The sequence below is a fragment of the Candoia aspera genome, chromosome 11 (assembly GCF_035149785.1).
Source record: "Candoia aspera isolate rCanAsp1 chromosome 11, rCanAsp1.hap2, whole genome shotgun sequence".
Taxonomy (NCBI): domain Eukaryota; kingdom Metazoa; phylum Chordata; class Lepidosauria; order Squamata; family Boidae; genus Candoia; species Candoia aspera.
This window is the reverse complement of record NC_086163.1, coordinates 7,197,994-7,213,610: the sequence shown is the minus strand read 5'-3', so window position 1 is coordinate 7,213,610 and position 15,617 is coordinate 7,197,994. Positions and strand designations below refer to the sequence as shown.

Sequence of the window (15,617 nt, the reverse complement as noted above, 5' to 3'; positions counted from 1 at the left end):
CCCAAGCTGATTTTGCAGATTTTTGCAAGACATTGCAACGTGAAAGGGCTTGCACCACAGGGCTGGCATTTTGCCTGCAACTTTTCAGTTGGCTGGTGATGTGTCTGTCTACTGTAAGAATCTGGGGGCACTTTTCACATGGGCGTTGGTTTTAAAAATCTGCAAAGCCATTCAAGAAAGAAGAGCTACCAGTTGGAGTCTTAGAGGGAGCCAACTGTTTGATTGTTTCAAATAATATCAGTTGGAAAAGACAATTGGCAATCAGTTGGGGGCAGTAGCAGAAGAACCTTCAATTGCAAGGCTGTTTTGACTATCCAGAGTAGAGAATGAGAAGCTGAGATTTATGGTCTGCTGTAGCAACTTTGTTTTCTCTACAGCCGTTTTTCAGCGTTCGCATTGCCCCAGCTCCAAAGGCGCTCAATCTTCTTGGCTGTGATGAGATTGGAGAACTGCCATTTGTGATATCATACAAACATTTGTTATGGTAATGGGATTATAAGTGGAGGCATAAATCAGTCAAAACATCTCAATTCCTTTTATGAGTTTGTGCACTCCTGTTCACTGGCAAAGCAGGGGGATGATATACACAGGCCTTGGTCAAAGGACTGAGGAATTTCACAAAGAAACGAGCAAAAGTGTTTCCCCAGGAGCCACAGCAGGTGACCAATCATTTACGTTCATACTGCCTGCTCCCCTTCTGAACCAAGTACATTTGCAACATGTGTTTAATCTGTTCCTGAACCTTTTTCACACCAGTTTTTAGAACATCCATACCTTCACTACTGGACAGGATAAAGGTTGTTGTGTGGCATGGTCTAAGGCCCTTCCCCTTGTCAGCTCTTGGCTTCCTATGGCTCTCATTTGGGCTACATAAGGATCCAAGCTCAAGAATGAACTCACTGTTGGTCTCTAATGTGGACAAGCCTCCTGGAAGCCTCCAGATGTTCAAGGTGGCCCATAGCTTCCATCCACAATGGAAGTTATAGTCCAAAACCTCTGGAGGGCATTTGGTGGCAGATTTTGTTGACCAATTTAGACTATGTCCCACAATCAACTTTGCAGGTCTGTCTTCCAAGTAAAAGTGAAGAACTAAGTGTTCAGAAGAAAACAAGGATGCGTATTGCCCGAAGCTGTCTAATGAGTTTGGCATCTGAAGCCAAGGAGCTCACCAGTGTTATAATAATAACACCAGCAAATTAAATAACTAGCAAATTCACTGCTTTTTCGTGACATCTAAAATCAGCTCCCTGAGTCAGCTGCCTCGCTCTGCCTCAGAATCGGGCTGTCCCTATTTGGAATGTTGATTCTTTTTGCAATCCTTTTTGTAACACTTTTCATTCAAGCAGAGAAACATTTCCATGGCCCAATCTGCAAAACACCAACTTCAAAGTTGTGGATGTTTGCAAACAATTAATGAATTGGGTACAAGCATGAAAAGAAGGGCATGTGTTGGAAAGTGACCTTTCTGCGTTGGTGGCATTAGAATGGTAGTCATTAAATAGGTGGGGTATTTTAATTCAGTCTTCTGATTGGTGGGCATTGTCTCCCGCCAGACCCAGTTAGCCATGCTGGCTGGGGAAGATGGGTGCTGCAGCTCAGTGCATCTGCAGGGCACCAGGTTGGGTAAGGCTTCTTCAATTAATAGAAAAGAAAGAGTATAATACTGATTAAAGCTTTCCATTCTTCAATACGTACTTATTGAAAATCCACACTGTGGTGCTTCCAAGTCTTAAATATCTCCCTTTTCTGTTTTGGAAAGGACTTTGGGAAATGTCCTCGGTTAAGGCTCTTCACTCAGGAGTACATTCTGGCCTTGAATGAACTGAATGCAGGCATGGAAGTGGTGAAGAAATTTATTCACAGGTAAATATTTGAGTGGCCAAAATCTCTCTGCCCCTTGTCCTTTCTTCCTTCTCTTTGTCACCTCAGCTGCTTCCTTTGCCAGCAGCTGTGATAGCCAACTTTTAGCTATGAGTTTTACTTAACTGCAAGAACAAGGAAGGCTGTTTTCTCTCAACATTGGCCTAGAATTTAGCAAGCCTTCCATGAGACTCTATACCAGCCTTTCTCAACCTTTTGACCCTGGAGGGACCCTTGAAATATTTTTCAGGGCTTGGGGAACCCCTGCTCATTCAGGTTCAAATATAGGCCATAAGTTACAAAATTACTATATTTATTTCATGGGTAGGCCTGTCTATATGCATGAACAGTGTAGTTAAAGTAAAAATAAAGAATGAAACGTACCTCTTTAATGTGCAGTTGCCTGAATTTGAAACAATTTTTAAAATAAATTGTGATCTCCCAGGGAACCCATAGTGACCTTTCACAGAACCCTAGGCTTCCATGGAACCCTGGTTGAGAAACCCTGCTCTGTACCCTTGCCATGGTTTATTTCCATTCATTGGGGTTTACCAACTAGGGCCAAGTGGCTGAGAATTCTGTAGTTTGTGTTTGCTCCTTCCTTCCTAATACCCTTTGTGAACACACCTTCTCACATCCCTGACCTGTCATTCCAGTATGCACGGCCCTACCGGCCAGTGTCCGCATCCCCGGGTCCTTCCGAATCTCGTTGCTGTCTGTTTAGCGGCCATTTATTCTTGCTATGAAGAATTCATCAACAGGTCAGTAACTGCATCCCCCCAATGAGCCCTTTTGGGGGGAACCCATCAGAGGAGAAAAATGCACTTGCATCAAAATGCCTCAAGTTTTTTCCTGGCAAGCTCTGCAAGGGCAGGTGGAGGAAGGTGTGGGATGGAGCATTTCTAGATATCGGGTGGACAATGTGGGAGCTGGGCAGATTTGGAATTTTGAGAGCATGACATGGCCACGGTCTCAAAATGGCTGCCATGGGAGCCCTTTGGTTCACAGCATGGCTGTTGGGATGGGCATGGCCAGTCACAAGGTATCCATTTTGTGAAAGGCAAATCAGCTCACCAGGATGCTGTTTGTCATCCCTCTGTGGAGCTCAGAGGCATTCCAGCAAACAGGCATCTGCTTTGCTTTAAAGCAAAAACATGGAGAGCACATTGCTTACTGCTTGTGGTCTTAATGAAGAGAATTGTGTCATATGAGTGGAAATAGATGTATATCTTGCATGGAATCAAGGGGTGGATCTGTATTGGTTTTTGAAACGTCTGTCCTGTAAATATGAGATGATGGAGTGGTATCTGTCTATATGGTCTGGATTTAATAATAATGAATAACTAGTTTCTTCGTTTTATATATATATATATATATATATATATATATATATTAAGTAGACTATTTCAATATAGTAAAATATACAAAACGAACAAGAACAGATAGAAGATTAAAAATAGAGATACAAGAAAGGAACTGGAAAAGAAAGAAAAAAAAACATACAATTGTGCCTTCCACCCATCTTTCTGTCAAGTAATTATCATCTTAAACTTTTCTCCAGCCTTTTCATCTCATTTTTTTGAATAACAAGTTTCTTAGTAATATAACATGGAACACTTTGTCTGTTCTTGTTTTAATTACTGTGGATACGCTTCCTTTCCAGACTATGTAACCACTGTTGTATCCTTATTTTTAGTTTATTACAGTTTGACTGTCAGATTATACCAGGTTTTTTTTTTAAAGACCTCTGATGGCCTTTGCACAGCCTTTGAAGCATCCTTCAGATATGAATATGTCTCAGCCCCATTAGCCCTAGACCCAAAGAGACTTCCTTGGGGAGGAATATTCACAACATAACCTGCCTGCCCATCCCAGCCTCTTTTATAGTTCTGGAATCGTTCATCACAATCACCCCAATTATTCAAGAGGCCAAAAGATCCCTCTGAAAATTACTCAGATAGTTTCCTGTCTGTTTTGGGTAGGGAGAAAAGAGAAATGAATATGTTAAGCCTTGAATAAGCTTAATGTTCCTGTACCACCGCCACCCCCAAAAAAAAAGTAGAGGGAAAGAGAGAAACACACCTACAGATTTATTTATTTGCAGTCTTTCTGGTGACAACATTGCTTCAGCATCCTACCCTTATAGCTCCTGGCCACCATAAGAATAAAAAATCCAAACTGTGATCCTCCTGTTTTAGCTACAGGATCATAGCTGAATGGTGGACCACATTTTTGCATTCTCAGATTCAATCCTTGATGTTCCAGGCAGTATAGCTGGAAAAATTTCTGCAAGTCAGCATAGACAAGGCATGGGCGTTCTGATGTCCACCAGATGTTTTGGACTACAATTCCCAGAATTCCTGGCCATCAAGCATGGGGGCCAAGACTTATGAGGGTTGAAATGCAAAACATATTGCAAGTGTTCATTTATTTGCTGCTGGAGAAGACAGTACTGGACAAGCTGGAGCAGTCATCTGATTCTGAATAAAGCAGTAGTGTGTATTCCTGCGTAATCTTAAACTCTTCGAACACACACACACACATAGTTAGCAGAGGCCAAAGGGTTGTGTGCAGGGAATGGTACTCTTGTTGACAATTCCTAGGTCTTGAAGGATGGGAATGGAGATGGATGGCACTTTGCCTTCCTTTTCCATAAATCAACCTTCCAGGAAATATAGTTGTCTGTCCTGGTGGGCTGTTTATTGAAAGGAACATTGCACCATCATTTTGCATCATTTGGAAGGGAAAATTGCATTCCTCCCCACGATGGCCAAGTTCACAGACTGCCACAAAACAGGGGCTGAGTTGCAAATTCCTTTTGGGAGACATTTGTTTTCCTTTGGTATAAATAGGACAACGTAATTGTAGCTGGCCAAGATTAAAAAAAAAAACCCACAGAGGGAGGCGCACACACAATAATAAAGAAGAGGATATGCTGCAAGACTTCGCGAAGTTGCTGTCTAGCCCAGTGTTTCTCAACCTTTGCAACTTTGGGAGTTTGCTCCCAGAATTCTGGGAGTTGAAGTCCACACCTCTTAAAGTTGCAAAGGTTGAGAAACACTGGCTAGCCTCTTCCCCGCTACTTCTGTTATGTCTGGCAAGTTCAACTTATTTATTCTTTCCAATTTTTTTTCCTTCAACAATCCAGCCGGGACAATTCTCCAAGCCTGAAGGAAATTCGGAATGGCTGCCAGCAGCCTTGTGACCGCAAGCCCAATCTGCCTCTTCGTCTTCTCCACACCAGCCCTGACTTGATGTCCCGGGAGGCTACGCTGGCTGAATCCCGCCTCAAGTCAGTCATTGTCACGTCCAACGAGATCCACGTCGAAGTTGAGCGCAACAACGTGGCCAACCAGAAGATGACTGCCAGTGTTGGCAGTGACAGCGAGCCCAACCTGATTGACTGCTTGATGGTCAGCCCCACCTGCAGTAGCATTAGCATTGAACTTAGCGCACAGGCGGATCGCATCCTCGGCTGCTTTGTGGAAATACTCAAGATGCTGTGAGTTCCTCTTCCCCATGACCTTCCAGACAGTCCACATGACTTTCTTAGTGTGTGTGTGTATGTATGTGTTTCACCTGCCTTCTCCTGCAATAGTATGTGAGACAGACCTTGAGAAACCAGGTGAAGAGATGCTGCCTAGGGAACAGTCAGATAAGAGAGGGCATAGCCCACAGCTGCATAATGGGTGGAGAAATAGGCTCAGAAGGGACTCAACTTCTCAGGCTGTAAAGGAGACACCAGGAGATTTGTATTTTCAGACTTGCAAGGTTCTGTTAATGTAGCCTTACAATAGAGTAGAATTAGCTCATCTGCTCGTGTTTCCTGTCTGGTCTATCTGGGAAGGCTGACATCTCCTCAACATCAGCAGGAATCCATCAAGATGTGCAGATAGCACATTGATGGGAAGAAGTTCCTGGCCTGATACAGAGGGGGTTATCTTCTGGATCAGCCTCTCCCAATCTAGCTCCCAGATGTTCTGGGTGGCACTTCCCATCATTTTCAGCTAGGATGTGCATCAAATTGGGCATCAAATGAGGAAAGGCTAAGCTACCCATACAGATGGTAGCTATGTGACTTCACTAATCTCAGACTCTTCCGTACATCAGCATGTTGTGTGGTTTGGAAGCTTGATATTTGGGGAGCTGCAGTCCTAAAATATCTGAAAACATTTCAGGTTAGTGAAGGCTTGCAAATTATTCTGACTGGAACTGCGCATACACTTTGTGGAAGGAAAGATGGATTAAACCTGAGCCAGATTCAAGCTACTGCATTACAGAAAGCTGTGAAAAAACTGGGATCAGGCTATTTTAAAGAATGCCTCCAACTATATCAGCTCCAAGGAATCCTAACATCTGGAAAGGATTCTGCTTTCCATGATTGCCACTTGATGGCAATACAGAAGTACATCTTTGTATTCACTACCCATGGAAATGATCTCCTTTTGCAATGTACCATTTTGGGGCATCCTTAAGGTTGGCCTTCCCCAGCCATTAACTCCCATGGTTATTTATCGTTCAGTAGATTTTTTTTAAAAAATTCTATCCTTCTTTTCTCTCTCTCTCTCTCTTTCTATACACACACACACACACACACTGTATATAATAAATACATAATTACAATAATAAAAATGAGTTAGCTTAGTTAGTTAATTAATTGATAAAATGAATGATTATAACAATATAAACCTTACAAAATAAATATATATTTATATATTTATATATATAATTTTTATTACATAATTTTTAAAAGAATAAAAACAATACACATTTTGAAAGAAAAAAGTGAGTAAAGCAATAAGTAGGTGAAAAAAAGTGCAAAGAAAGGAAGAGAGAAAGAAGAGACAGGAAAGGAAGGGAAAAGTTATAAAGCGGCAGCTTCCAATCTTCTTAATAGCAGTTACAAGTACATTTATATTTTACCCTCTCTCTCTAAGGTTACGACATAATTTCCTTCTTTCCATTCTAATCATCAGATCCATAAATCACAAGTTCATTTTTTTCTTGTTTCAGCAAAAAGGCCGTTAAGGGGTTTCCAGTCACTAGTAAATGTAGTTATTGTCCTTTCTCTAATCAAACGAATCAATTTTGCCATCTCTGCTCATTCTGTCATCTTCACCAGCCATTCCTCCGTTGTGGGTATTTCAGAGTCTTTCCATTTTGGGGATATAATAACCTTGCAGCAGTTACCATACATAAAAACAACCTTCCATAACTCTTTTCTAATTGTCTATCCATTAGTACCAACAAGAAAATTTCTGGTTTCAATTGAATATTAATCATTAAAATTCTTTGCATCACTGTGCGTATTTGAACCCAAATTTTTCTCAGGCATGATAGAACGACACTTCATGTTTTCCACATTTCCCACATAAATTTGAAGTACCTTTATATATTCTAGATAATTTTTCTGGAGTCATGCACCAGTGGTACATCATTTTATAAAAGTTGTCCTTTAAATTACAGCATGATGTAAATTTCAGTCCTTTCAGCCGCAAATTTTCCCATTGTTCCATCGGCATATTATGTCCAAAATTCTTAGCCCATTTTATCACATACTCTTTCACTTGTTCTTCTTCCGTTTCAAATTTCAACAAAAGTTTATATGTTTTAGCAATTACATGTTCATCATTTGTACATAGTCCTTCATTTTTATTTTGAAATGCTTTTAGGAGTTAGGATTTTATAAACTACTTCAGGAATCCTTGTAATAAGAAGTGGTATAGAAATGCTTTGAATAAATATATCTGGAGTTAAACAAGTATCCTTCAGCATGTCGAAGACAAGAGGCCCAATCAGGGTTACGGATTCCTTGATCATAGAACGATGGCTGTTGTTATTGCTTCTCAACAGATATTACTTTGACCGCATTTGATTGTTGTGATCAAATTATGTAAAAAACTCTTAGGAGAATGCTATTCAATCCCAGCTATGTCTGAATTTTTGGTGTACATTATTTTGATGCCTTGTTTTAGTTGAAATTGATAATAGTTTTTCCTCTCCTTTAAGTGAATATTAGGGTTTCACCATCGGGCCAGTTAAAAAGTTGGAAGTTGAATAAATGAAGTTGGTCTATGATAGTCTTCCCTAACCTGGATACTCTCTAAGGCGCTGAAACTATAATTTCCAGAATTCCCAACTAGGATGGCCAGTGACTAAGAGGGTTGAGATATTGGGAGTTGTGTCTTGAAAGATCCAGTGGACACCAGGTTAAAGAAGGCTGGCTGAGCCCAAGGTTGCACTCATGCGCAAACACAATGTCAAGCTAGAAAAATAGCTTATTAACAGCAGTGAATTCTGCATTGAATTTAGGCTAATTATGCATTTCTAATTACAGATCAGATTACGAAGATTGGAGACCAGCTCTGGCCAGTTTGCTCCAGCCCATCCCTTTCCCCAAAGAGTAAGTTCTTGTCTTTTGGATGCTTTCTTTGCCCCTTATCCCTGGTAGATATCTTGAATTAGTCAGAACTAACTAAATAAGATTTAGTAGAAGAGTCTAATAGATTTAGCTCATAGCTAGGATTTGTGTGTAGCTCAGGGAGAATTGTATTTAGTAAGAAGAAGGTAACATTGGTTTTATTTATTTTAAATACATATATTTTGCTCTTCTGGTGCCTCCACACTACTCAGCGTTAGTTAACAGTCACAAACAACTTAAAAATGCAGTAAAATCCCATACAGTGTAGCCAAAACAATGAGAGGTGTAATCATAAAGCAAAGGCATTGCCTACAAATAAAACCAACATCTTCCTGAATGGAAGTTTTTTGCCTTTCTAGGGCAAAAGATAGAGTTCCACAAGTTAAGCTGCAGCCACAGAGGAAACCATTGTTGGCAGTTTACCTTCTCTGCCCCCCCCCCAAAAAAAGGGATATTTGCAAAGCTCCAAATTAAAATAATTTTGGAAATGTAAAAAGATGACTAGAGTCTTGGGAGATCTGCACAAGAATTTAGATGTTTGTCCCATAAGGTTTTGTGAGATGTGGAGGGTAGACCTCTTAGGCCTTCATGGAATCAGTGCCTGAGAAGGTTGCCAGATCTGCCTAAATCTGGAAAAACTTAGTTCCTGTCCTAACTACCAGGAAACACACTGAGACAATGAACTGGTCTCTAATATTTATTACTAGTACTTAACAAGAATCCTAACAAACTGAAGAAGCGTGGGAAAAACCCAGCCATATAAACCCCAAAGGTTAAGGCGGTCCCGATCTGTGTCTCTTTGAATGGCTGAACAGTTCCTCAGTGCTACGCATGCGCTTGACAGTCTGGATGGGAGCCCCCTGCTCGCCATCCTTACTCATGACAGTTCCAGTGTGAGATGTCGGTGGAAGGGAGAGGTACCATCTGCCCAAATTTCCAGCTGAGCCAAAATTACTTCTCAGAAATTGAAATTAAAAATGGAAAGTAAACAGGCTCAGTTGTTAGGATCAAACAATATGTAAGCGGTTGTATTGGCAGATGTAATGGGATAAGACCCCCCGCCAAAAAAATAAGCATAAAACCCCACATCATTCCATAAACATAGTGTTTGAATCCAGTGAAATAGTTGCCAATGCTCCCTCTGAAGCCTATTAATGACACCAGTGTTTATGAAATGGAGATCTCTCTGTGGGGTGAACATTACAACCTATAATCATCCAATTTGCCAGTTTATCACCTCCCTTGGGGGCCCGGTGCCGTCGGAGGGCCCAGTTTTCACCAATTGCGTATTCTTTGAAAGGGCTAGGGAGAAACAGACAGGCCCTTGGTGTCATTTATCTGAGTTGGGTTTTGTTTTTCTCACCAAGGACCCCAGGGCAGACTGGAGATGGAGAATGTGATGCAAGGGCCTCTGTGCAAGTGACCATTAATTGCTTTGCTAATGTTAATAAGAGACAAGTGGGCCTTTATTGCAGTGCAATTAACAAACACACCTGGGACTTGAATTGAGCAGAAAATCCTGTTTACAAATGCATGGTTTTGGTCTCCTGGACCTAGAAATTTCCATTTGCTTCTTTGATGACATATGAGCTTTTTTCTTTCCTTTCTCCCAATGTATCTAAAGAATACCTAAGCCAGTGTTTCTCATCCTTGGCAACTTTAAGATGTGTGGACTTCAACTCTCAGAATTTCCCAGCCAGCCATGAAGTCCATGCATCTTAAAGTTGCCAAGGTTGAGTAACATTGATCTAAACCCTTTCCAGCCTCAAGGGTTCTGTGCAGTAGTCTTGGATGGGTTGAAGACTGGGAAGGCTATGATCTTTTTGGAGGAAATTTTGAGGCCATTTTCCTGTCTTTTTCAAGGCAGGAAATAACTTGTAAGTGCATTCAGCTTACTGGATGTGTAATGTCCTTACTCATTTCATATTGAAAATTAGCAAGAAGTCTCATTATTGTAGTTTGAAATCTTGCTGCCTGCTTTCAGATGTTTGATCTTGCAAGACTCCAGGGTGCTCATCCAAAGAACACAAATTTCCCAGCCTTGCTCTTGATGGAATTAACTTCAATTTAGTTCAGGTTGAGTTGGCTTTCGGTCACAGTCCCTTTGGGACGGCTGTGGTCAAGTCAATGTTACAGCTGGTGTTTGAAGCACATTCTAATAATATTTCCTCACTGAGTTGCGCATCTTCCTTCCCACCTTGCATGCATCACCCCACCCAATTAGAGAACACACTCACAAAAATGATAAGTAAAAATCACTGAATTGGCCTATTTCCGGTGAATTTCTCATGTGTTCATAAACTATCCCATTTGGCCATTAATCTCTGAGTTTAAAAAAAGGATCTATGCAAAATAAATTTAAACACATACATAGACTGATCCTTTGTGCCCAAGCCATAGTTCTCTCAAAGAACAAATTTCTAAGCATTAAAACTCCATCAGATCTGCTTTCAACATTAAAAAAGGTGTATATCTCATAATAAATATATTAGGACAGTGCAGTGCTTCAGATCTGATTCAGAGGAGGCCTGCTGGAACATACAGATCATGAATGCAGTTTCTGTTTGTGCCTCATTAAAGCATCTGGGTAGCTGTGCAGATGCAGCTACTTTAATGAACCTCAAAAAAGTGTTGTGTTTGCACTCTGGCATGTTAAATTGCTTCTTCTGAACTAAATCCCAACTTTCGTACAGCCCTAAAATGTAATCAACAGAGCAGAGAATCTTTCTGTCTTATACGAAGGCTGTTTTGCCAGATTTATCTGTGCTTCAGCTTTATTTTGTTTTATTAAAAAGTGTTTCTTCCCCTCCCTCCACTTCAGAAAGGCTAGGATGATGGGATTTATAGTCCAGCACAGCTGAGGGGAAAAGAGACAATGTAGACCCTAAGTCATTTCTTGATATGCATTGAATCTATGTGTATTATTGTTGTTGTTGAAAGAAAACAGCTGCAAAAAAAAAAGGAAGAAAACACATAATGTCCTGTGTTTTTATTTCAGGGCTCTTGCACATGAGAAGTTCACAAAGTAAGTGCTATTTTCTTGAAATAATCTGCAGTGATGTAAACTGTGGGTTGATCCAGCCTTTCACAGCACAGAAGCTTTAAAAGGTTGCAATAGACTCTCAGTTGTATAGGCTAAAAGAGACCCCCTACTGGGTATGCCTCTATTCATAAAAGTGGAGGAGCACAGCACATGATCTTCTTCGGCCACTCAAAAGGGTCACGTTTCCTTCAAGGGCCATTCTGTCAGTAATTATGGTTTAGTAGCATCCACTCTAGACTACTGTAGCGTTTTCTTTGTGGGACTGTTTTGGCAGCCAGTTCAGCAGGCCGGGCTGCAACTGGGGTGGGCAAGCGGGGCATGTGCCCCAGGCACTGCGCTTGGGGTGCCAAAATGAGCGCAGGGGGGGGGGAGCCAAAATGGGCATGGAATCCATGTTTGCCCCGGGTGACACAGAACCTAGTTGGGGCCCTGTCAGCAGGATCGATTCATGCTACCAGCCATTTGACAAGAACAACCTTTCCTAGCTAACAGTTCCCATGTGCTCCAAGTAGCATGGTCAAAGGGATGATGGAAGGACGCTTTGCCGATCAGCTGGAGCAGGTCAGGAAGAGAGGTTCTAGCCTAGTCCTTTAAGCTGAAATCCTTGCTTTCTACATGTAAGGAATTTTCCCCCTGTTGTAGGGCATGAGGTTTCCAAACATCCTCCCCCACACATACACACAAAATTCCCCCTGGGCTTACAGCCAAAGGGTAATGGTCTCAAGAAGTTTCTGGCTGTGGATTTGTCTGGCTAAAAGAAGCTGCAGAGTTGGGAAGAGGCCTCCAGGCATTCAAACTGAGATGCTTTCTAATCTCTGAGGATTAAGGTCCTTATGATCATGGATTGTTTCCAGGCTGTCAGAAGACCTCTTCCCATTGTGTAAAGCCCCAATTCAGTAGAAGGTAATAATTCCCTCCACATTTCCTTACAACTTTTCAGTTAGAATATAATCAAAATGAAATGCAACAGCTGTGTATATTTTTGGAGGTGACTAACAGCCTTCTTCTCTCTCTCTCTCTCTCTCTTGCTTTTTTTATGATATATTTTGCACCTTCAAGGGAGCTGAAATACGTCATTCAAAGATTTGCGGAAGATCCAAGACAAGAAGTGAGTTTCTTTCTAAGCAGCCCCAAAGGAATGGGAGAAGGGTTGTTTGCAAAACGTTCAGGCTATAAATTGCTTGGAGCTCCGTGGTGCAGTCAGCATCTCTGCCTTGCTATTGTTCATGAAAGGACTTTTGGAGCCTGCAGCTGCCTTCTTATAAATGGTTTCATGCCTCTTATGTCAACATAAAATGCTGTTTGGATTTCTCGGAACTGTGGCTGGAATCGTTGCATTTGAAAATTTCAGTGTAAAATAAGTGCCCCAGATAAATGCCCTTCATCTCTTGAATAACTGAGACTGAGCATTTGAACTCTTGCTTGAGTCATAAAAATGCCCATTGTTATGATGGATGGGATGCACAAATAGAATGTGTGTACTGCTGTTTGCATTGTTATAGATAGATAGATAGATAGATAGATAGATAGATAGATAGATAGATAGATAGATAGATAGAAACAAACAAACAAACAAACAAACAAACAAACAACCTAGGGCAGAGACTGGGAGAGTAGGGTGGGCTTTTGCTCCTGCCAACATTTTAATCCTAACCAGATCAAAACATCTCAATAGAGAACCTGAATTCTTCAGAAACACCAGACCTACAATGGGTGGATAACTACAACAGATCCATAAATCTTTCTGTTACAAGAGACAAAGTCTTCCTCTCCTTTCCCATCAGCTCCAGGGTTTAGTTCAGAGGGTCTATTCTGCAGACTCCTTGTCCTCCTGCAAGTTGGAAGGAAAGTGTTCACAAGGAACACCCAGTGCCTAATCAGGAGCAAGGAAGAATGCCTTTTGAGATACGTCTTATTGCTGAGTTGGATACCCTTCCAATGGGAAGGAACATCTCCTTGTCTCTTACTGCAAGGCTGGGGCATCTTGTACCGCACCTCCTAGAACCCTCATCAGCGTGATCAACAGGGAGCAGTAGATGAGCAGCATCTGGAGCTCCACGGGTCTCCGGAACTCCACGGATCTCCCATCTTGCTGGCTCCTTTCTCTGCAGAATTATCTGGAAGGGCTTCGGCAGGAAAGTCCACCTTCTCATGTGTCTTTGTTCGACCAGGTCCATTCCTGTTTGCTGAGCGTGCGGGCTGGCAAGGATGGCTGGTTCCAGCTCTACAGCCCTGGCGGTGTGGCATGTGATGATGATGGGGAGCTGTTTGCCAGTATGGTAGGTGCCAATTCTTCACTGTGGGCTCAGCTGTCTCTTGTCCAACTGTTCCCCTGGTGTGGCTCTTCCCTGCCTCCCGAGGTCATTCCCACATACCATTACAGGTGTAGACAGTAAGGCTGGGACCTACACTCAGCACCTGCAGGTCCATGGACATCTCTGTTGATGCCAGCCAAGAGTCCAATCCTGCTGGGATTCTTTGAATTTAAAACAAACCGGAAGCTGGCATACTGCAAATCAAAAATGCCACTTCCAGGATAATCTTTCTTTCCAAGAACTCAGGAGTTCTAAGAAGATAAACATGATGGCCAGCCAAAGCCCAGTACTTTGCTTAGAGGCCCACCTGCCCAGAACAAGGAAAGGTAATCTGGGACAATAAAAAATACCCTGAGGTATTGCAGAGAGCGATCTCACCTGATTGTCTTCTGCCCGGTAGGGGTTTATGGCTGGCCGTGCCCATCGTAGCAGCCATTTTGTAAACAGACACTGTTCCCTAGCAGCAGTTCTCTTATAAAACACCACCAGTCAGTCTCAAAATTACAGAGTGCTAGTTGTCCCCAGCAAGTTGGGGTTTCCCTCTCTGAAACTATCTTTCCCAACTTGATGCCCCCCAAATATGTTGGAGTTGGTCTCTTTGGCCATGGCTGATTGGGAATTCTATGAATTGAAGTCCAATAGGTCCAGGAGATACCAGCTTTCAGGAGATTATTCTGACATCTTGGAAACTCACGGTCACCTATTTGAGTCGACAAACATTGGCTCTAAATGTTGTGAGCCATCATTAGGAAAAGATGGCTTTCCCACTTTTTCCAGCAAGATTCGTTGTTGAATGTTGCTCCTTCAGAATGTAGCTTTTTTTTGTTTATGAAGAATCAAAGAGGGAGGCCAGTGAGATGAAATACACGGGAGCAGTTCCAACAAATTCCCCAACTTCTAACACCCTAAAATTCATCCCATGCTTCTGAAGTGCCTCTTTCCCAGCCATGGAAATAGAAATGGAATATTTTGTGTTGGGCAGAAATTCAGTGCTGAGTTGGAATGAACAGTTTCATCTGTGCTATCAAATTAAGTCTTTGTAATCCCTGTGCCAGAGTAGACTGAGTGATTTATGATTGTCATATAATTGATTGTGCCTTTGAATCAAAGCCATCTGGTTCAAAGCAAGCATCCAGAGATTTTTTTTTTCACCTTAGCAAAAATCAGGTATCTTCTTTCAGGACTCAGAAAGCGGGTCTGGGAGGCAATTGAAAATTACGAGGATAAAAAGAGATGGGTATATGAAAATACTTGGGTATGAAAACCAGCATGGTGGCATTTCATCTCTTTAAGAGCCACTTGATAAATTTTTCTCCACTCTTCTCCAGGATTTTCTCACAGGAGAGATTTGGAATGATCTTTGACTTGTTTCAGTTGCCATATTCGTGCCTGTAAGAAAAGTGAACAGCCAAACAGAGATTCTTTAAGTTCATGTTGTGCACTGATTCTAGAAGAGTGGGGCTGGGGAGATGTACCTCCTGACTTCACTAAACTCGGTAGGGCTAATTTTTAAACCAATCTGTGGTGAAATTAGATTGCATTCACAATATACCAAACTTACAGGTCTCATGCTAGATATAGAATACACATTCACTCGTGTCAGGTGTAAAATCTACATCTTCACCAGCGAGAGACACATGCTCCAGACCCAGGTTTTTCCCCCGGTCCCTCCCTCTGAGCTGGAGAAAGAAAAGTTTTGGTCCTTCTAGAACCAGAGCAGAAGCTGGGCATCAGAACTAGATGGAAGAGAGAACAAAGCATCTCTTAAGGCTGGAATCCACAAGAAACCGAAAAAGCTCTGAGAAGCAAGCCGAGGGCTTTCGTTTGAGGAATTGGCTTGTCTCTCCCTATTACCTTAGAGATGGAACACATCTAATCAGAAAACGGTGTTGGAATTTTGAACTAGGAGCACCCCTTCCTTGAATCAATATTCTCCAGAGACATGACTCCAACTCTTATCATCCCCTGCTGGGTTGAG

The 15,617-nt window shown here is 41.9% G+C and overlaps 1 protein-coding gene across 1 annotated transcript in view; it reads left to right on the top strand.

Annotated features, from left to right (window-relative positions):
* The window catches only part of CMIP (c-Maf inducing protein), a 155,659-nt gene that overhangs the window by 127,664 nt on the left and 12,378 nt on the right, over window positions 1-15,617 (top strand). Inside the window, exons 8-14 of the mRNA XM_063312806.1 lie at window positions 1,760-1,863; window positions 2,517-2,621; window positions 5,009-5,362; window positions 8,198-8,263; window positions 11,280-11,306; window positions 12,384-12,432; window positions 13,496-13,603. Of these exons, the coding sequence (XP_063168876.1) occupies window positions 1,760-1,863; window positions 2,517-2,621; window positions 5,009-5,362; window positions 8,198-8,263; window positions 11,280-11,306; window positions 12,384-12,432; window positions 13,496-13,603 (813 nt within the window). The remainder of the gene's footprint in view (window positions 1-1,759; window positions 1,864-2,516; window positions 2,622-5,008; window positions 5,363-8,197; window positions 8,264-11,279; window positions 11,307-12,383; window positions 12,433-13,495; window positions 13,604-15,617) is intronic.